The 21,120-nt window shown below is 51.9% G+C and overlaps 2 protein-coding genes and 1 long non-coding RNA gene across 10 annotated transcripts in view; 2 read left to right on the top strand and 1 right to left on the bottom strand.

Moving 5' to 3' along the window:
* NFYC (nuclear transcription factor Y subunit gamma) overlaps positions 1-8,685 on the top strand; it is a 74,077-nt gene extending 65,392 nt beyond the window's left edge. For 3 of the 8 annotated variants that reach the window (XM_073902808.1, XM_025856020.2, XM_025856021.2), the window contains 4 exons: positions 562-720; positions 3,916-4,023; positions 6,436-6,495; positions 7,466-8,685. In XM_073902808.1, coding sequence (XP_073758909.1) covers positions 562-720; positions 3,916-4,023; positions 6,436-6,495; positions 7,466-7,897 — 759 coding nt within the window. In that variant the 3' untranslated portion in view covers positions 7,898-8,685. The remainder of the gene's footprint in view (positions 1-561; positions 721-3,915; positions 4,024-6,435; positions 6,496-7,465) is intronic. The other 5 variants (XM_073902811.1, XM_025856022.2, XM_073902809.1 and 2 more) reach the window with 4 other exon arrangements.
* Positions 8,686-10,664: 1,979 nt separating this feature from the next.
* LOC112812299 (uncharacterized) lies at positions 10,665-16,723 on the bottom strand. The gene is made up of 3 exons (XR_003205245.2): positions 16,614-16,723; positions 16,028-16,108; positions 10,665-11,524 (listed from the first exon to the last, which is right to left on the bottom strand). It is a non-coding gene; the product is annotated as an uncharacterized lncRNA (long non-coding RNA).
* Positions 16,724-20,314: 3,591 nt separating this feature from the next.
* The window catches only part of KCNQ4 (potassium voltage-gated channel subfamily Q member 4), a 54,281-nt gene continuing 53,475 nt past the window's right edge, over positions 20,315-21,120 (top strand). Inside the window, exon 1 of the mRNA XM_025856361.2 lies at positions 20,315-20,756. Coding sequence (XP_025712146.1) covers positions 20,315-20,756 — 442 coding nt within the window. The remainder of the gene's footprint in view (positions 20,757-21,120) is intronic.

The raw sequence follows: 21,120 nt of genomic DNA, 5'->3' as shown, positions 1-21,120 counted from the left end.
CCGTGCTTTGTCCAGAGCAGCCAGCTGGTCAGTGTGGGCTGGAGTCATTCTGCTGCTTGCGTGAAGCCAGCTGGCACTTCATTTCCTTCCAGTGTCTGGCATGCCTAGAAAGGGGTCCAAGGTCCTGAGCTTAGTAAATTTGTCCTGACCCCACTCTCCATTTAGTTCACTCTCCAAATTCACCTGCTCCAGACTTGACTTTGGCCATGTCTTAAGGGAACTATCACGGTTGCTTTGGATTCTTTGTACCATATGTGCCTGTCACTGAAGGGGCTTTGAGAAGCTACAGCATTTGAACCATAGAGATGTTTGGGGCCTGGCAAGATATTCTGTACTATGTGCCTAAAAATGTGTGTGGCTTTCTCCCATCTTTTATTTTGGAGAGTAACTTTAGCAGTGCTCTAAGGCCCAAAGGACTCTGAGTATTGTTAATTAGTGTTAAGATGAGCTTAGGTGTCCATGGAAGGGGTTTGCTCCTCAACTGCTCGTCGTTAACCCCTTGGTAAGCCTAAAGGCTCTGAGCTGGGGTTGAATCAGCTTTCTCATCACTCTTCTTTCTAGACCACGCCCGTGACCATGCAGGTGGGAGAAGGTCAGCAGGTGCAGATTGTTCAGGCTCAGCCCCAGGGTCAAGCCCAGCAGGCCCAGAGCAGCACTGGACAGACCATGCAGGTGATGCAACAGATCATCACGAACACAGGAGAGATCCAGCAGATTCCGGTAAGCCCTGCTCTGCCTCACATCTGCAAGGCACTGTGCTTCTGTTGTAATGGGAGTGCTTACAGGTCTTAAAGGCACACACAGAATATTGTGTCTACCCGTGCGCGTGCATGTGTGTGTGTACACATACATTTCTCTAAACTAATATCCCTGTTAACCCAGACCACGACTTGCTTCAACGTATACTCACTGCTTTCCTTTAATCCAGCTCAAGTTCGCCACTGTGGGGCAGCTCCTCTCGATTTCCCTGCACTCCACCTAAGCAGAGAATGCTCGTAACCACGATTCCATGCCAAGACCCAAAGGCCCTGTGAGGCAGTCCTGTCTTTTGATTAGCAGAGAATAAGAGGGAGGTGTACAGGGAAGGCCATAAATACACTTGTTGCATATTCATGAGTCAGTTCCCAGTGGAGCCTGCAGCAAAGTGTATTTTTGGCTTTCATTTAACTTATCCGTCCCTTCACTGTGGACTGCTGCTTCCTGTGTGCCTTGAGGGATTTCATTTCTTGGATTTGTTGGCTTTTTTACTTGTACTTGCTCTTTTGTTAAAAAAAAAAAAGTGTCCTGTCTTAACACTTGCCATCTATACATTGGTCATTTTGCCACCCAAAGATGTAGAAAGTGAGTGACATTGAGCAGTCTCTATTTCCTGCCCCTTGCCCTTCCTATCGTAAATGATATGTAGGCAGATAGAGAAACTCACTTGGACTTGGTTAACCACTTCCTCTTTGAAAAAAGCTGTTTTTGGAACTGTTCTTATTAAGTTGACAGAGTAATAGACCAAGAGAAAACTGAAGGAAAGTGTAGTGTGTGTGTATCTGTGTATCTTTCTGTCTCCCCTCCCACCTTCCCTTCCTTTCTCGGGCTTTTGGTGTACTCTTTCTCTGGTAGGGCGCTCTCTCTCTTTCTCTCTCTCTCTCTCTCTCTCTCTCTCTCTCTCTCTCACACACACACACACACACACACACACACACACACACACACACACCCACCCATCGGTGCCTTGCCCACTGTCTCAGCCACTAACCCCAAGACCTCTCTTGAATGGTTCTCAGTTTTACATGGGAAGGTGCCAGAACAAGTTCACTTAAGCCAGAGAAGAGTTCCCACTTTGTAGTAACTTTAATTCAGATCTTTTTAACTGTTCTGGGCACAGAACTATAGCACAGATTTGTTGCAGAATTTGCTGTACTCAGATACCTTCTGCAGGAGTCTGCATTTCTAAATTCCTTCAGAGTGCTCACCCCAACAGAGAGGACTTCATGAAGGAAACTTCGCTTCTCTTTTGAAAGCCCAAAGGGCAGGCTTTTTGGTCCTGAAGTTAACATCAGAAAGCTGCCAGGCTCCCCAGACCTGTCCTTGTGGTAGAGGACTGAAGGCAGAGCATCACCAGATGTCTCAACCTAAGTCTAAAAGAGGAGCTTCTTGCTTCTAAGAACTGCTTGGAACTATCTGGTGTACAACTTTTCAGTCACATCTGAATTTCTACAAAGAGCTCTTCCCAGCTTGGAAATGTAAAAATCCCTGTGGCTGTCAGTACACCTTCCTCATTCTTGGGACATGCTTTTCGTCTTTCATCCTCTGTTTCTTGACTGGAGTTCTGGTGACTCCTGGGACCAGCCACCATCAGTCCCAGCAGGTGAGGCTTCCCAAGCCTCTAACCCGGCTGCCTTCATCCCCAAAAGCAACTTAACGTTGTTGTCTGGAAGCCACATTATGGGACTTAGTGCGGGGGGCAGGGTGGCAGTCTGGGCCTGCATCACAACTTCCCAGCAGCTCTTGGCATATTCTCAGGAAGAAATGACCGCCCGTCACAATATCTTGCCCCATCTCCTGTGAACCAGATTCTTAACGAGTTTAGATTTTATGTCCCTCCATTTTGCCATAAGTGGACAGTTCTGGAATCTGGTCTACCAAGGACTTCCAAGAGCTATACTAACTACCAACTGTTAGTCTTTTCTTGGTAGCTCAAATCCTCTTTGAGGCCGAAGTTGCGGAGAAGCAGTGAGATTTAACACTGCTTGCAGGAGTGCAGCTTCATTTCTTAGCCTTTTCCTAATGGAAGTAAAATTCCCTGCAAGGGAATTAGCTCTTAAAGGCGAGGGGAAAACTTGCTCCAGGACAAAGAGGCATGACTTGTCTGTTCGCCTCAAGAAGCTTACCCTGGCAACAGCGGCAGGCTGGGCAGCCAGGAAGGGTGGTGCCTGGGCCCCCAGATGGAGAGAGACCAGCCTGTCCTCCTGGCACCACTTTCATCCCCCAAATCCCAAGTGGAAATGTCTGCAATGCTCTGCTGACTCTCCTCTGCTGAGCCATGGTTCCTCTCATGCAACCAACCGCCTTGGTCTCCATTCCTGCTCAAGGCCCTGAGACTTTCATGGTACACTGGAGCGTTAAGGGCCTGAGTTAAGGCTTTTAGTGCACAATTAAATGCAGCATGTGGTATTATTGTATTATCTGAGATTTAATCTTAAGCATGAGGGACTCTAAGGGCATTTTTGTAGCTTTGGTTTCCCATGATGGGGTTTTCTGTGAAAGGTTTATTGATTCAGCTTCCCCTTGGGAGGAGTTTGGCCAGAAGCTAGTGCTGAACACCAAGGATCCTAAAAGTCCCACAGACACCCATTGGTCCTGGCTCTTGGGGACTGAAATAGTGAAGCGGGCCAGCTTTTTTTTCCAAGATGTGCAGCATGGGGTTGGGCAGGACTAGGGCTAGGGTACGGAGTGACAGCCATCTGTTTTGGGTTCCTGGCAGATGCTGGAGCTCTTCTCAGTATTACATCAGCCAGCCTAGAACCGGGGTGGCAGAGTTTGGAGATAGAGGGGAGAGTGGCCCACACTTAAGGTACAAAGCATTCCAATCATGTCTGATAGTTTTTGGGAGAAAATCCTAAGATAAACTGAGCAGACGGCTAAGAGCCAGTGGATGTTGAGGGTGTGGCCATGCTGTTCCTCACGTATGTGACCAGATCCTCTGGGAATTTTCTCCAAAGTCCATTTAGGGAACATACCCTCTTTTGTGTTTTGTGCCTTGCCAGGTGGGGATGTTACGGCTTTCAGAATAGGTTTCTTTGGAAGGCTGCGGGGGGGGGGGGGGGGGGGGGGGGGGGGAACAGTCACCACCTCTGGTCATGGGAAGTTTGCCTGTTGAGGTTGCACTCAGTCTCCTGTGTCTGCTTGTCGGCCCTGCTCTAGGTGCAGCTGAATGCCGGCCAGCTGCAGTACATTCGCTTAGCCCAGCCTGTATCAGGCACCCAGGTCGTGCAGGGACAGATCCAGACACTTGCCACCAACGCTCAACAGGTATGTGCCCCAGAGATGCAGGGCTTGGGGAGGGGACCGTTCGGAGCTGGCTTCTGGCTGCAAAGGAGGGCTCAGCAATAGCTCCCTTGCCACTTCACCCTTCGTCAGGAGCCGCCTCCACACCCTGCACATCTGTTCACCCCAAAGGACACACGGGGTTTATTGGAGGATTGGATTCAAAGTGTGTCTCTTACTGTCTTGTTCTTGAGGGACAAAGAAATGCAAAGGAGGGGAAATCTCAGGGACATTTGAAGAAAGCCTGATGGATGTGTATGTGTGTGCATGTCTGACCAGAGCAGGCGTTCTGACAGCATGCCTCATCGTCAGGCTGAGTTTCCATCTTTAAAACCAAATAGCTGTTGTGTTCTGGCACTCCCGTGTCCTTTGGAAAGCTTGCGTGGATTTTACTTCCTCATGCACACCTAGCCAGAGACTGCCCCCTTCATCTCCTCTCATGCCCTGAGATATGGAAGACTGTTAGTGAGAGGTGCTGAGGGGGCAGCCCCCCTGGGCTTGGGGGTTGGGGGCCATGGGCATCATTTGCAGGGGATGGGGGATGCTGGTCAAGGGGAGGCATTGTTAATGGATTCTTCTACCTCAGACCCAAAAAAAGCAGCGATCGTTTAAGAGCTGGACCCGTCTGGCCCAGTTGCATTTCTGGTGATGTATCTATTGACAGTGGTGACAGAGCTGAGTTTGTAGAGCAGGTCTCCAAAGATTTCTCCAAAGGAAAACAGGAGGAATGAGCCAAAAGCAAGGCTTCGAAGTTCCATATAGTCTCTGGGATCATTTAAAGGGCCCATTCCAGACCCATTCCTTGGCTCACATAAGGTCCTGGGCTTTTCTCTAACTTCCTTAGGGTTGACTGGCATGGAGTCACATCTCCAGACTGGTCACATCCTTAGGTACCCCTCTTTTTAAAAAAAACAAAAACAAAAACAAAAACACAACAACAAAAAAAACCCTTAAGATTCTAACCTGGGATCCAAAAACTTTATGGCATGTGGGTGGGAGGAAATGAAGAGTTTTGGGTTCCTCCGAGGTCCGTTTGGGGACCAGAAACTAAAGCCAGAAAGTGGGGAGAGTCAGGTTTTCAGACAGGAGCAGGGGAGAAGCAAGGAGAGGGCGCCTGAGAGCAGTTGGAGTCTGCATTACAACAGATCTTATTTGTGACAGCCTGGCACATAGTAGGTACTTGATACGTGTTTGTTGAATGAATAGTATGTAAATGGAATTTAAAGGTAAATGAAACTTTCTTCTCAGCTCATGTGAAGGGCAGTCCTGCCGGCCACAGGGCACAGTTGACCTTCTCATCTGTGAAGAATACTTTCCATTTGTCTCAGGGTCATTCATTTATTCTGCAGACATTTCTTGAATACTTACTTTGCATTGGGGGCTGTAAAGACAAAACATAGAGTTTCTGCCCTCCAGCCACTCATAGACTGGTAGGAGGGGAAGGACCCAAAACAAGGCACAACAGTAAGAAACCCTCCTGAAGCCCTTTCACGCCGGTCCCCTCCTCCCGACAGCCTCATGGGTAAGCCTGAGGGTGGTGTTTGGCTGTCGTGAGCACACTCGAGAGGACAGCCTTACCTGGCAGGTTGGCTGTGATGGTTCCAGGAGGTGGTACACAGAGGACATCACTAGTCCAGTGCGTAGATACACGCACGCACCAAGCACGTTTCCGTCTTCTTCCTGGTCTGCCAGGCTGTGTCGAACAGCTGGTGCACTGTGATGCAGTTCCACGTGGCGACGCAGTTCTTTTCACATGTACTTAAAATCCCACGTGAGATTGTAAGTACGTGTGGTAAATGGTTTCCTTGCTCTGCCCCCTGCTTGGCCCACAGGGCTGCACGTGGCCTGTCTCGGAAAAAGTACTTCCTAGGTATGCCACAAGGGCTTCTGGGGCCAAGGCCACCTCCTTGCCAGGGTGTTTGCTATTCCAGTCAGGTAATCTAGGTGATACGGGTTTGGTTTGGAGCCCACCTTCCAAGAACGAAAGGGACCTCTCACCGCTCTGCCCCACATTTTGCAGTCTGCATTCACTGGCTAAAAGACTCTGGGGTTTTCTGCCTCAGCCGGAAACGTGGGGCCTTGCCATGTTAGCACCTAGGAGCTTGCAGTGAGGGTCGGACATTAAGAGAGGCGGTGGCGGAGGCCGTATGTAGTTCACTCTCTGGGGTCCTGTCCTCTGTGCGGTGCCAGCTCTGAGTAGCCTTCGGTAGTAGGGGAGCGGGGACCACCCTTGCTTTCCTGCTACTCCTTCAGCCCTGTTCTGTGCCAGGCCTCATTCTGGACACTCTGTGCATTGTCTCATGTGGTCTTCACCACCCTCTCCTGGTTGTGGGCTGCCAGAGGGGTGTACCAGGCCCCGCAGCTGACCTGCCTCCTCTGCCTTCTCGATTCCTGCAGATCACACAGACAGAGGTGCAGCAAGGGCAGCAGCAGTTCAGCCAGTTCACGGACGGACAGGTAGGACACCCAGGCTGGGCAGGGGCCGGGGGTGAGGGGTTGTCGGGGTAGCTGCTGAGATCTCTGGGTTTGGATGCTTAGGGCAACTGTCCCATTTTCTGTTGACGAGTGGGCAGGAATTGTTAAAGCAAGTACGGTCTTTAATTCGGAGTGCCAGTCCTTTAGATTTAGGCTTGTGGGAGCTGAAAACAATCTTACAGTCCCAATTCCCATTTTACAGATGAGTAAAAACTGAGTCCTAGAGATGAGAAGTGTCTTGTTCACTCAGCTCTTCATTGCAGAACCAGGATTAGAATACAGGTCTTCTGTTTCCCTTTCTAGGACTTGTTCTTTTTCTAAGCGAGGCTGCTTTTTAATAGCATGGATTAGTTGAAATGCAGAGAACATGTGACCTCTCGAGCTCTCTTGGTGCCTGGAATTCAGTAATTCTAAACTCCTGTGAGGAAGGAATCTTTCCCTTTCCCTCCGCCTTTTCCCTCATAACTAACTGTCCCAGAGACCCCTGAAATCCGTGACAGGATGACACGCCCAAGCCCATGTTCTCTGCTGCCCAGAAGGGAGAGGAGCTGGCATCAGGACCCACCTCTGGCCCCTGCCCCCTACCACGTGCTAGGCTCACATGCCAGGGCTCCTGTTAAGGGGGGGGTCTTTGCCTGTGGGCTTTTTGGGGGGACACCTGAGAAATCAAGTGTCCTTTTGGCTCTGTCCTTCCATAGTGGCTATGTGAGCTGCTTCTCAGTGCCTCACAGGTCTTGGCTCAGTAAGTGTTTAAACCCAGGCCCCCTCCTCAGCAGCGCCCATGTAGGAAATGCAGGTTCAGTGTAGCCTCAGCCTGAGCCAGATACTCTGAGGAAAGGAGGAGGAGGGGGGTCATCCTACTGCCCCTGCTAGTGAGGAGTACCAAGAGTTGGGGAAATGCGGACTTCCAACCTGCTGGTACAGTGGTTCGAATTGCTTGTGTTTGTCACAGAGGAACAGCGTGCAGCAAGCTCGAGGCTCTGAGCTAACGGGAGAGGCAGAGCCCAGAGAAGTGAAAGCCACAGGAAATGCAACTCCCTGCACCTCTTCCCCGCCCACCACACACCCCCCCTCACACCAGGCCGGAGCCTCCTGTGTCTGCTGCTCCCAGCCCCAGCAGAGCTCCACATCCCCTCCTCCCTCCGATGCCTTACAGTGGGTGGTGGTTGAGGTATCTGGGGCCCCCAGCCAACTCGAGGCCCCTAGGGAGCTGCATGCCCCTCTCCCAGGGGTGACCTCACTCTCTCCTCTCCACCCCTCGCAGCAGCTCTACCAGATCCAGCAAGTCACCATGCCTGCCGGCCAGGACCTCGCCCAGCCCATGTTCATCCAGTCAGCCAACCAGCCCTCCGACGGGCAGGCCCCCCAGGTGACCGGCGACTGAGGGCCTGAGCTGGCGAGGCCAAGGACACCCAACACAATTTTTGCCATACAGCCCCGGGCGATGGGCACAGCCTCCCTCCCCAGAGGACCCGGCCGACCTCCGCGCCTCCTGCAGGGCTAGGACACTGGTGCACTACACCCCACGCCTGGGGGCCGAGAGTCTCCAACAGAAAGATGCAATATTTTTTATTTCCCTTTTTCCATTTTTTCTCCAAGGAATCAATATTTCAGTATGTTGAGCTGTGTGTCCAATGCTATGAAATGAAAATATTAAATAACATATTTATGGCATTTTCTTGAAGAGTGTGGTTGAAGAAATACTTCTTTTGTTTTCCTTTTTTTTTTTTTTTTTTTTATTCTTACCGCCACTTCTTTTCAGGAGCAAATCTCCTCAGGAGGGTACGTTACCTCCTGACTCTTGGAACAGCTGCTGCCCCCAGGATTTGCCACCTCGTTCTGCCCTCAGATTGAGTTAGGTGACCGCGTAGCTTCCTGTTCACTAGTGGTCCTCTCCCGCGACCCTGCGTTTCACCCAGAGCTCTGTGTGTTTGCACCCAGAGGCCATGGAAACATTCCTTGCATTTAAGAGATGAACTCATTCGCCATGGAGAGTGGATGGTTTCATTTCCAAACCCTTCTCTCCCAGGGACCCAAGGAGACTAGAACTTTGTGCATTTGCCTGCCCCCACCCCCATTTTTTATTTTTAAAATGCATTAAAAATTGTGCTAGTCTCCTTTGCTGCATGGACTTCAAACTGCATGAAATGCAATAAATCTCATTTTAGATAATTTAGAGTCTGGGTTTCTGTGTCTGGGGGCATTCACGGGACCACTTTGGGAAGCTTGGGAAGGTTTGTTTGCCCTCAGGTTGGGTGTCTATGAAGGAGGGGGACTCTTGTGAGGAGGGGACTTCAAAGCGAAGTGAAGTTATGCTACATCTGATTCAAATGGAGGTCTTCAGCTGACTTTGAAGATGAACTACATCAGAATCTATTTGCTGCTCAGAGGTGGCTGCCTGCCTTACTTAGACTACCGCAGGTGGGCCAGATTCAGCTGTGTCCTGCTGGCTTGTTGAGGGTCAAGAGAGCATCTCTCACGGAAGAAACTGTCGCTGTCCTTCAGACAAGTCCCTCCGCTTCTGTGACACGGACTGGTATCCCGAGCTGCCTCCTGTGGTCATGCCCACTCCAGAGGCATGGTCTCTGGCACGGTGGGCAGCCCAAGCTCCTTGTCAGCCAGCAGCAGGCCAGAAGGCTTCTAGAGCCGGGGCCCACTTCCTAGTCATTGAAGCAGGAAGAACAGAGCATTCCATTTCTTGATTGGCTTTCATAGGCCATGGAGGCCAGCAGTGAGCCACCTTCCTAACCTTCGCCATGCCATCCTTCAACCGGGATGAGGCCTGTTGTCATGGGAAGATCAGAGAACTGAGTGCCAGGAAAAAGTAGGTTATTAATTTCTTCTGATGGTAATGTGCCATAAAACCTTGGCACTCCCATCAGGGAAATCCAAATCAAAACCTCAATGAGATACCACCTCACACCAGTCAGAATGGCTAAAATTAACAAGTCAGGGAACGACAGATGTTGGCAGGGATGTGGAGAAAGGGGAACCCTCCTACACTGTTGGTGGGAATGCAAGCTGGTGCAACCACTCTGGAAAACAGTATGGAGGTTCCTCAAACAGTTGAAATTAAAGCTACCATTCGATCCAGCAATTGCACTACTGGGTATTTACCACAAAGATACAAATGTAGGGACCCGAAGGGGTACGTGCACCCCAATGTTTATAGCAGCAATGTCCACAATAGCCAAACTGTGGAAAGAGCCAAGATGTCCATCGAGAGATGAATGGATAAAGAAGATGTGGTATATATACACAATGGAATATTATGCAGCCATCAAAAGGAATGAGATCTTGCCATTTGCAACGACGTGGATGGAACTGGAGGGTGTTATGCTTAGTGAAATAAGTCAATCAGAGAAAGACATGTATCATATGACCTCACTGATATGAGGAATTCTTAATCTCAGGAACAAACTGAGTGTTACTGGAGTGGTTGGGGGTGGGAGGGATGGGGTGGCTGGGTGATAGACATTGGGGAGGGTATGTGCTACGGTGAGTGCTGTGAATTGTGCAAGACTGCTGAATCACAGATCTGTACTTCTGAAACAACGCAACATATTTTAAGAAAAAAGAAAAGATAGCAGGAGAGGAAGAATGAAGGGGAGTAAGTCAGAGGGGAGGTGAACCATGAGAGACGATGGACTCTGAAAAACAAACTGAGGGTTCTAGAGGGGAGGAGGGTAGGGGGATGGGTTAGCCTGGTGATGGGTATTAAAGAGGGCACATTCTGCATGGAGCACTGGGTGTTATGAACAAACAATGAATCATGGAACACTACATCAAAAACTAATGTTGTAATATATGGTGATTAACATAACAATAAAAAATTAAAAAAAAACACACCTTGGCACTCCCTTCTCTTTGGACTATCTTAAGGGGTGCGGGGATAGGGAAGGGGCTTTGGTACTAGGTGATTGCAAGTCTCACCCTGATAACCTGGTGATTCTCCCACCAAATGCCCCCCACTGTCAGCCATGGTAAGTACTTGGACATCCATCATCTACTAATTTTCAGTCATTTACCTAAGTGTACCTTTCTTCATTCCACAAGAAAAATTAAGATGGCTTGCATTGAAAATATACACAATGAAACAATAAAATATGACAAATTAGAATTAGGAAAAATATAATTGAGTAGGAAATCGGGATCATAAAAAGCAAGAACACAAACATTCTGGCCATAATACAAACCTACATAGTTGTTAGAATTCTATTTCACATTTGACCCTGGGCTTCCTGGCCGCCAAAGCAAAGAGAAAGATGAGACCAGGTAGAGATTCATACTATACATTCTCTTGCAAAAAGCAAAGATTTTCTTAGTTTTGAGGTTTGGGATACATGGTGTCCCTCCGGTGATACCTTGGGAGGAGAAGCAGGTGGTACTCTGATAAGAAGTCAGTGGGTGGGTCTGCCCCACAGGCTTCTTCCTGACTCCCAAGTTTAGTGCCCACCCCCCTCCTGTATCCAGTTCTCTTCGTTCTCGCTCCAGACTTTTCTCTGAAGGGGATCATCTGGCCTTTCCCACTGTCCTGTGGGAAGTCTCAGACATGCAGATAACTCCTGAAAGCCCAGCCCCACGGGGGAGAGAGGCAAGCTCGGGGGACCCTGGCCTCAGGAAAGGCAGCAGCTCGGCTCTTTCATTTCCTGGCTGAGCCCCCACGTTGAGCCCACAGCACTGCCCCACTTTGCTGCTCTTCAACTCGTTCCTGAAAACCCAAGTAGTTGGATTTTCACAGCAGTCAGTGGGGCCCCGTTTCCCACGGACGTCCATTCTTATTTTGGAGATGTTTCGATCAGTTGTGATTGGCAAGCAGCTTTCTGACTGAGCACGTTCCCTTTAAATTTCCCCGCCAGCAGGGCCCATCTGGGTGTAAACAAACACTTTAGTGCAGCCCAAGAGAGCCCCTATCTAATCCCCAGCACGATCCCCTTACATCCGGAGCATGCTTTCAACATTTTTCCTAGCACTTTTCGGCATCCATCCTCCCAATGATCTTCAGGTGACCCTGCAGGGGAGACAGGAAGAGGGATCATGATCCTGTGTTACAGATGGAGACATGGGAGGCCCAGCAAAGTGCAGGGACTTGCCCAAGGTCACACCATGAATTGGGGTGGAGCTGAAGCCAAAATACAGGTCTCCTGACCCCTTGTGCATACAGAGTGGCTTTCCAGCCGAAGGTGGTGGCCGTGGTGGTGGTGGTGGTGGTGGTGGGTGTAAGAACAAGGCTTTACTAAATGTGAGCTGTCTCCTTTTATTCTACCTCCCCCAAACCATTGGCCCAGGCTTGAGTATATGCGGAATAAATAAAGCAATTTGATCTGGTGTGTGGACAGCTGGTGGTTGGGATAATTGATGCCTGAGACTGGAGGCCCCTGGGATTAGGAACAGACCACCTGGCCAGCCTCCTTGCTACTCCGTTCTGCTGAGGCCACAAGGGGGCAGCATGCAGCATTTCCCCAAGCCTCAGGGAGGTGCCCTGTCCAACACTTACCCCAACTTGAGACAATTCTAGGAACTACCAGGGTCCTAGGTCCTGAACCCCCTCTTCCGTAAGCCCCTTAACTTTTGAAGCCAGGGGAATCCCTGGGGCCACTGAGGGCTGGAAGCACTATCCAAGTATTACATTAGGATAGGTTCTCAAATTTTATTTATTTTTTAAGTAATCTTTATACTCAACATGGGGCTCGAACTCATGACCCCGAGATTAAGAGTCACATGCTCCACCGACTGAGCCAGCCAGGCACCCCGGTTCTCAGATTTTATAAGGACTTTCTGACAGCCCAAATTCATTCAAGGCCCTTCTTAACCCCTCAGCTTTATGTCTTTCCACTCTCCTCTCTCCTGCACTCTTTGCACACTCGGTTACTCACTGGTCCCTGAGCTCACCTCCTTGTTTTCAGAATGTACTGGCCCCATTGCCTGGAATGTCCTTTTATTTCTGTTCCACTTACTGATCTATACATCCATCAAGGCCCCATTTAAATGGCCCTTGCCGAGAAACTTCTAACTCCTGGGGCAGGGTCTACAAAGACCTCTTCCATGCTTCTACAGCAATGTCTACAGCCTCGATTATTTGTGCTCGTATCCATAGTCACTCAGCAAATATTTCTTTGGCACTTCCTGTGTGTCAGAAATTGTTTGGAACGTTGTAAAAACAGCTAAAAATTAGCCGGATGAAGTTTGGGCTATCGTGGAGCTTATATTGGGTTGGGGGCTGGGAGAGAGGGTGAATGGGAATGGGAGAGAGAGAGACAATAAACACAAGACAGTTAGGCTCTGAGGAAACCCCCTATCACTCTGTTAGAATTTTCTGGGTTTGGCTCTCTTCCTCACAGATGGTCCTCCTCTAGTCCAGAGTCTTCTCTGCACCTCCACAGCCCAGCACAGGGCCCGGCACCAGGAGGATGGCAGTGACTGATGAAGAGTGAATGAACAGATGAACCATGAGAGACTATGGACTCTGAGAAATAAACTGGGGGTTCTAGAGGGGAGGGGGGTGGGAGGATGGGTTAGCCTGGTGATGGGTATTAAAGAGGGCACGTTCTGTATGGGAAAAAAAAAAAAGAAAGAGTGAATGAACATAAACCCTTCCCCGAAGACAGGGCTTCCAAACCTGTGCCCATTCCCACTGCTACTCGTTTGCTCTTGCTATTGTTTTTTTTTCTTGTTAATTTTTTTTTTTTTATTGAGCAGTGATAATATGCTAGGCAGGCGTATCAGATGAAGATTATTCTTTTAAGAAATTTCTGTGTAGGAGGGGTGCCTGGGTGGCACAGTCGGTTAAGCAGCCGGCTCTTGGTTTTGGCTCAGGTCGTGATCTCAGGGTCGTGAGATGGAGCCCCGCGTTGGGCTCCACGCTCAGCACGGAGTCTGCTAGAGATTCTCTCTCCTTCTCCCTCTGCCCCTACTGCTCATGCTCGCTCACTCTCTCTAAAATAAATAAATCTTTACAAAAAATTTCTGTGTAGGAAAATATATTTAAGGTTGATACCTGATGGATGATCTCATTTCATCTTCACATCCTCATAAGGTAGGTATTCTCGTTTTCTAAGTGAGAAACTGAGTCTCAGAGAGGTTAAGAAATTACCCAAGGGCACCAGCTGGTTGAGTGGAGCCAGGAGCTTCATGAAACCTCCTGTCCCAGCCAGCTCAGCCCCCCTGGTCACTTCCCCTGTGTCCAGTGATTCTTTTCCTAGAGAGAATGAGAGCCCCCTCCCCAGGTAGGGACTTAGCTTTTGTCTCACTGCTCCAACCATCCATACAGGCCTCGGTAAGGTGGCATCTGACCTCCTAGGAGGAGGGGGCCCTAGAGTAGAGGTCAAGTGCCCATTCGCATGAGCAAGTTGGGTGTGGCCTCCCCAAGGCCTCTGAGCTGGGCTGGCAGTGTTACTCCCTGGCTTTGGTGCTGGGCCACTCTCATGGCCTAGGAAGAGGGGATGGGAGGACAGTAAGGCTGGAGCCCAGGAGGGGAGAACCTAAGCTGGGTCCCAGCCGGGCCAGGCTGGACTGGGTTCCTCTGGCTGGCTGGCTGTTGCTGAGGAGCAGTCCCAAATAGCCTGGCCTCCTGCTGCAGCCTGGAGCCCCATCGCCTCTCCAGCTCCCCAAACCTCCCCCAAGCCCCTGTGCCTCTTTCTTTCAAGTGAAGTTCTGAGACAGAAGTTTCTAAGATCTTGTATGTGTCAAAATGTCTTGATTTTGCCATTTATTTGAATGATGGTTTGGCAATGTATGGAATTCCAGGTTCAGAATTATTTGCCCTCAGCACTCTGAAGATTCTATTCCATTGTCTTTTTTGGCATCTGTTGTTGCTGATGAGATGCTTACTGTCAATTCAATTATTGGACCTTTGTAGATAAGCTATCTTTCTCTCTCTGGTGGCTTTTAGAATTTCCTTTTTATTCTTGATATTCTACACTTTGGCTAAAAGGTGTCTAGGTGTAATTTTGTTTTGTTTTTAAAGATATCTTACTCGGCAGTCTGAGCCTTTTCAATCTAGAAATTCACGTCCTATTTCTGGAAAGATCTTACTCTTTCCAGTAACTTTTTCTGGAACTAACATATGCTGGGGTTTCTCATTCAATCTTCGATGTCTCTTTTCTTTCATATGTTCAGTCTCTTTATTGTTCTGTGCTTTGTTCTGGAGGATTTCCTTAGTTCTAGTTTCTAATTCACTAATTCTCTCTTCAGCTGCATTTATTCTACTAATCCATCTATTGATTTCTTTTTTTTTTAAAGATTTTATTTATTTATTTGACAGAGAGATAGAAAGAGCCAGAGAGCACAAGTGGGGGGAATGTCAGAAGAAGAAGGAGAAGCAGGTTCCCCATTGAGCAGGGGAGCCTGATGAGGGGCTTGATTCCAGGACCTTGGGATCATGGCCTGAGCCAAAGGCAGACACTTAACTGACTGAGCCACACAGGCATCCCTATTGATCTCTTCTTTAATGTCAGTGACTTTAGTTTTAATTTCTAGAATTTCTAGATAGTTCTGTTCATATCTGCTATGTGGTTTGATATCTTTTTGCTCTTGTTTTATAGATGCTATTCCTTCCTTTATCTTTTTGAAGATTTTAACCATATTAAACTTCCTTTCAGATTGCTCCATTATCTCTAGGTCTTTAAGTATGAATTCTCCCATGAGAGAGGTGCCTCTTAATATATTGTACTTACTTTTTCTTATATGTTGTGAAGTTTATCCCTGAGATAGTTATTTTCAGCACATTTTCCTGACTACCTTGAGTGTAGAGGCCACCCTAAGGGATGATTTTTCAGTTGAATCTGCCCAAGCCATGTGGATGTGCACCAGTCCCAAACTAGTTCTTCTTTGGGATTTTTCTACCCAAAGCCAAGACCAGGAGGCTAGCAGGTAGAGATATTTTAGTCCTGCTTATGGCAGGCAGCACTTCCCAGACCCAGCATTAGCCAGGGAGCCTGCTGTAGCCCCTACCACTGGTGGGGTTTGCAACTATACCTTCCATCCTGCTGAATGCCTCCTCAAAGGTACAGCTTCCACTCCTACTCCCCACCAGAATTCCCTGTCATTTCTGGCCCTTAGAGATTTCTCATTCTCACTTTTGAGTTTGGATATGTATTTTTAAAAGTTACCCAATCTTTCAGTGAAGTTATCTAGTATTTCAGGAAAGAGGGACTTTAATATGTGTTCAATCAAGTTCGACCTGGAAGTTACACTCTCTGGGCCTCCCACCCCGGTCATTGAGTCCCCGGTCTCCCTGCTGAGCCCCCATTCTCCTCTCTGGACCCCTAGCTCCCTTACTAGGTCTTATCCCTTTTCTGAACCACCTTCTCTGCCCCTCGATCTGCAGTCCCTCCCACTAACATCATCATCTCCTCTGAGCCCTCGTCCAAGCTTCCCCCAACAATGGAGCAGGGATCAGGGAGGCTTTCTTCCACTGCACTTCAGCAACTCAGAAATGTCCTTCCTCCTAATTTTCCAACCAAGTCTGCTGTCCCAGCTGCTCTCACTGAGAACATGGAGCCGACCAGCACACCTGCAATAGTAGGAGCACCTTCTGCATGGTCTTCCAGGGGTTGGGGGTCAAAGAAGAAGAATCCTGAAGGCAGAGGAGTAGCTGCAAGAGAAGGGTTGGTTTTGACTTTCAATTCCACACCCCCTTCTCCCTTAGTGTCTCCTCTTTGTGGGCCCCCCTCCAGCCCTGAGGATCAATGGGGGTTCACTTTCGCTGAGCTCAGCGACACCACTCCCTCCCCACTTCCTGTGCCTCTGAGCTCCCTGGCCCAGAAGACCTGCTTGTCTGGGCTGGCGACAGCTCAGTGGCACCCAGAGATCTTGGGGGATAGAAACTCCTCTGGCCCCTCCAGGACCTCCCACCTGCCAGGTGGGCCTACTGGCCTCACTAGGGAACAGAAGCAGGCCTGATCCTTCTCTCATACTTCCTCCTCCTGCTTACAGTGGAGTGGAGCCCCAGAGGGAAATCATGCACGTGATGCCACCACCCCAGGAGCACCGTGTACTCCAAACACCTCCTCCTAGGAAGCCCTTCCAGATTGAGAAGAGCTGCTAGGACTACGGACTTCCCACAGCATCTCCCCTGTCCACCCGCACCACCCACATACCTGAAGAGCAGTAAGATGAATGGTTCACGTGTGTAGAGCTCCCTGCACGATCATGACTTTTTTATGCATTCAGTCTTCCCGATAGCTGGGGAAGGTGGGGCGGAGGTGGAGTGACTTGCCCAAGGTCGCCAGCTAGTCCAGAGGAAGAGCCAGGAAGCCCATCCATGACTCGTGTTTCATTGTTCTTTCTGCCCCTGGCACTGCCACCTTCCCCGGGTGCTGATGCCTCTAATTCCACCCTTCCTGAGCCCTCTCCTGCAGAGCCCCAGCCTCTGCAGCATGCCCAGGCTAAGGCCTTGGCCAGACTGTTTCCTATCAGGCCAAACTGGACCCTCTGGCTTAGCATTCAAGGCCCCAGGTGTCCCCCTTGCCAAGCTTACCCTTCCTTCCCCTTGCTCTATAACTTCCTCCCCACCCCCACCCCCCACCTACACACACACACACACACACACACACACACACACACACACACACACACTACAGCACAGGGGTAGAGAGCTAGATTAGGCAAGTCTCTTCACCGACCCTCAGTCTTCTTGTCTGTGAAATGGGGATGTAAGTAGCACTACATCACAAGGTGGTTGGGGGTGCTGATATAAGACAATGCAGGTAAAGCATTGTCCCCCCAAAGTCCCCTCAGCCCCCCGGCCCTGATCCCAGGATCCCAGTGCCCAAGCCTTAGCATTTAGTCCGAACCTCAGCCCCAGGGCTGCAGGCATTACTGACTGCACTTCTCTGCACCTCCCCAAGTCCTCCATACCCCTGTCCCCTTCTTCGGACATTGCCAGTGGAGACTCTTCCCTCGTCTGACCTCTACCAGCCCTCGGAGCTGTAAGAAAACCCAGGGGGTTTCTGGGATGTAGAGAGGGAAGCGTAGGAGGTCTGGTGGGTGGAAACTTGACCCCCCTCCTCAACCCCAATTCAAGCAGAGCACTGCTGTTTTAATGCTTTTTACATGTTGAGGTGCTACTTCACGATTCCATTGCTAATAAAGTCTGAAAACCATTGCCTTAAAACCCCCATCCCACTCCAAGAAAGGAATCTGCACCTTTGGTTGACTTGAGGTCACACTGGTGGCTGTTAACAATCAATGACAGGCTTGAGCCTGGCCCTGGGACCCAGGTCCCAGCCACTTCTAGACCTGAACCCTTACAGACCTGGGAGTCTCCACCCTTGGCAGGAGAGAGTCCTAGAGAACGGGACTGGGCCATCTACAGTTCCCCTCAGCCCCCGGCCCTGGTCCCAGGATCCCAGTGCACAGTAGGTAGGTGCCAGCCAGCAGGGAGGACAGGTCACAGTTCTGGGGTTACCCACAGGCTGTGTATCCTTCAGTGATTCCCTGTACCTCTCTGAGTCTCAGCTTCCACACATGCGAATGGCTGCTCTCTGTCCCAGACGGGGCAGGGCCTGGCACCCAGTTGGTGCCCCGCAAATGGGAGCTCTCCCTCCCCACCCTTCCTCTCAATCAATACTTGCTCCATTGATGGATGATGGTGACAGTGATGAACTACAGGAGATCCTGGAGCCCTGCCCCCTTCTTCTTGTACAGATGGAGAAACTGAAGCCCAGAGTGGGGAAGGGGCCTGCCCGGGTGGCACAGTGAGTCTGGGCAGAGTGGAGCCAATTCTGGCAATGTCACCAGGGAGAGATTCAGGGGCTGGGGGTGGGGGTGGGAAAGAAGCTGCTGAGGGTGGGGTGCAGGGAACAGGTGGGAGAGAGGGAGCAAGGGGGGGAGGGGGTAAACCACAGCCACCCCCCCCACCCCTGCAGCAAGGAGGCAGACTGAGAGAGCCTGAGACAGCTGTTTGCTCAGAAAAGTGTCTTAGTCACTAAAGGCTGCAGTGGGGAAAGTCCATCCTCCCAGTCATGTCCTGGGAATCCGGGTGGGGGCGGGAAGGCCGCCGGGTGACCCTCACAGGGGCCACCTGTCCTCTTTGAACCAGACTTTCTCCTCTGCTTCCTCCAGTCCCCATGTGTGTGTGTGCATGTACACCCCCCCCAAATAAACTGCTTATGGCCTCCGAGGACCGTCTTCTCCTTTCCCCTCACCCCTTAAGAAGAGTTCCATGTCTTTCCACTTTAAAAAGGAGTGGGGCTGTCCCTCCACTCATTAGACACACACCTGCAGAAGAAACAGGCCTCTGTGTCCTATGAAAGTCCTTCCTGAGATCTAACTTCCATCCCTCTAGCTGCAACCATGGTCTCCTTCCTTTTCCTGCTACCTGTGAGGGGGGTAATCTGGAGCTGGAGTTGGGAAAGATGAGGTGGGGCCCTCTCCCGGCAGTGAGGGCTCCTCACAAAGAAAGGAAGAGACTTTTTCAGTCCCCCAAATGGGAAGAGAATTGTGGGGTCCAGAGGTGATGCTAAACGTAAGGATCAGATTTCCAGGAACAGACCCAATTTCAGATATTCTGGGTGTTGGTAAGGGCAGTCTGCGCTCAAGTGGAGTTTCTGCCACAGAAGGGCCTCAAAAAGACCCCAAGGAAGACTCCCAAATCCCTTACAACTGCTTTTCTTTCCACCTACCGTTCAAGTTCCCAGACCTTAGTCCCACCCTCCAGGACCCCTGATTGATGAAGCCTAGACAGACAGTCCCATAGAGTCGGGTAGGGCGGTGCCACGGCTAGGGGCTGCTGGTTTTAGCCCACAGGGAGAGGATGGGTTAACCCAGTCCAGGCATTGCATCTGTAGCTGGACCCTGGGGTCCAGAAACCTGCCCCAGCTACAGTGAGGTCGGGGCATAACCTGCCCAGAGGCATCAGGCTCTGGCCCTGGGCACACGTGGAGCCTAGAGCGGCAGGAAAGATTCAGGTCAGACCCCAGAAGGCACCCCTTGTTATGCAGAGGGAAAAGGGTCACTGTCGGGGTCGGGGTGTGGGCCGGCTGCCAAGCTCAGCTTGGGGACCCCTCAGGTCCCTGCAACCCCCTCCCCGCCGCCTGCAGATCTGCCTCCCTCCCTCCCCCCCCCACTGGGCGCTCAGCAGATCAATGCTGCCTTTGCTGACAGCTGAGAATCGAGCTCGCCTTCCCGCCCCCTGCCCCGCCCCTCCCGCTCGGCTCCGGCCCCCGAGAGACTCCCGGAGGAACGAGAAGAGTTTGCTGCGGAAGCCTTCACCCTGGGGCAGGGCCTGCGGGGGGAGCGGCTGGTGTGGCCGAAGCTTCTGTCAGTGGAAGAGGGAAGGAGGATCGGGAAACCCAAATGACCGCTCTGTGCAGAGCCGAGAGGGCTAAGGGGAACGAAAGGGCTGCCCCCTACTGCTAGGGAGAGGAGGTCAGGCACCAAGAACTTTCCAGCTGGAGAGGCAGTGCGTGGGAAAGAGTCTCCGGTTTTGGGGTGGGATTCTGCGGGCCTCTGGGGAGAAGTCGTCCAGCCCGCCGCGCGGGTTCAGAGCTCACCTCCCAACACGCACGTGCCCTGACCCTGACCCTGGAGGCAAGGGAGCGGTTCAGACTGGGTTGGCGGGGCGCAGTCCCCTCACTCGGAGGAGACTCTTCTTTGGGGCGGCGTGGTCAGCCTGGGGGGCTCGTCCCCCAACCGGAAGAAGGCAAGTTCCGACGTGGGGGTGGGGGGGAGGAAGAGCGGACACACCCGGGGTCCACTGTGCAACACACTGTGACACAGCTCGGCAGCGCTTGGACAGCAGGCCTTTCAGGTAGGAGCTGCTCACCGAGCCACACGCGGCACCCGCACACTTTTACACATGCCGCCCGGCGCACTAAGGGCACGACCCGACGACGGGGCACGCCTCCTCGCTAACACCACCACCACCACCCAGCGGGGCCTGGACCGTGCACACTCATCTTCACACCTATCCACACAGTGCCCACGCCACGCACCTGCACGGACCCTATCCCGTCCCCGCGCGCACCCACAGCCACCCGCGCTGCACGCACGGGGCACGCACTTCTGCAGCCACTCACACCTAAACTCCATGGGACGCCGAGTCCGGTCCACGGCCGCGGCCCCCACTCCCCACCCCACGCCCCACTTTCCGCAACCCCACGCGAGGCGTCCCACCCCAGCCCGGCCTTCGGGTCCCGGCTGCCCCTCGCAGCAGTGCACGCCACTTGCACGCGGCCAGCCCCCGGGGGCCGCCGCCACGCGGTCGGGTCCCGGCACCGAGTCGGCGGCCCGCGCGGCCGGTGCGCCCAGCCCCGCCGCCGGCTCCGCGCGCCCCCCTCCGCCTCGCCGCGCCCGCCCGCTCGCTCCCTCCCGATTTGGGAAGGCGGCCGCCGGGCGGGCGGGGGCGGCGGGGGAGGGGCGGGGCGGGGGAGGATGACATGTGAGCGGCGCGCCTGAGGCAGGTGGAAAGGCGAGCGGCATGGAGCGCGTAATAAGAGAGTTGGAGTCGGAAAGAGCCGCCCCAGTCGCCGGGGAAGCGGGCGGTCAGTGCGGGCTCCGGCGGCCCCCAGGCTCCGCGCGCCCGCCCCCGGCCCCCGCGCCACCCCGGCCCGGCCCCTAGCCCCCCGCCGCCCGCGCCCGCCCCGGGCCACCCCCGCCGGGCCC

This window comes from Callorhinus ursinus, unplaced genomic scaffold, assembly GCF_003265705.2.
Source record: "Callorhinus ursinus isolate GAN/ISIS: 27379988/994484 unplaced genomic scaffold, GSC_fseal_2.0 scaffold18, whole genome shotgun sequence".
Classification (NCBI taxonomy): domain Eukaryota; kingdom Metazoa; phylum Chordata; class Mammalia; order Carnivora; family Otariidae; genus Callorhinus; species Callorhinus ursinus.
This window is presented reverse-complemented; position numbering and strand designations above follow the sequence as displayed.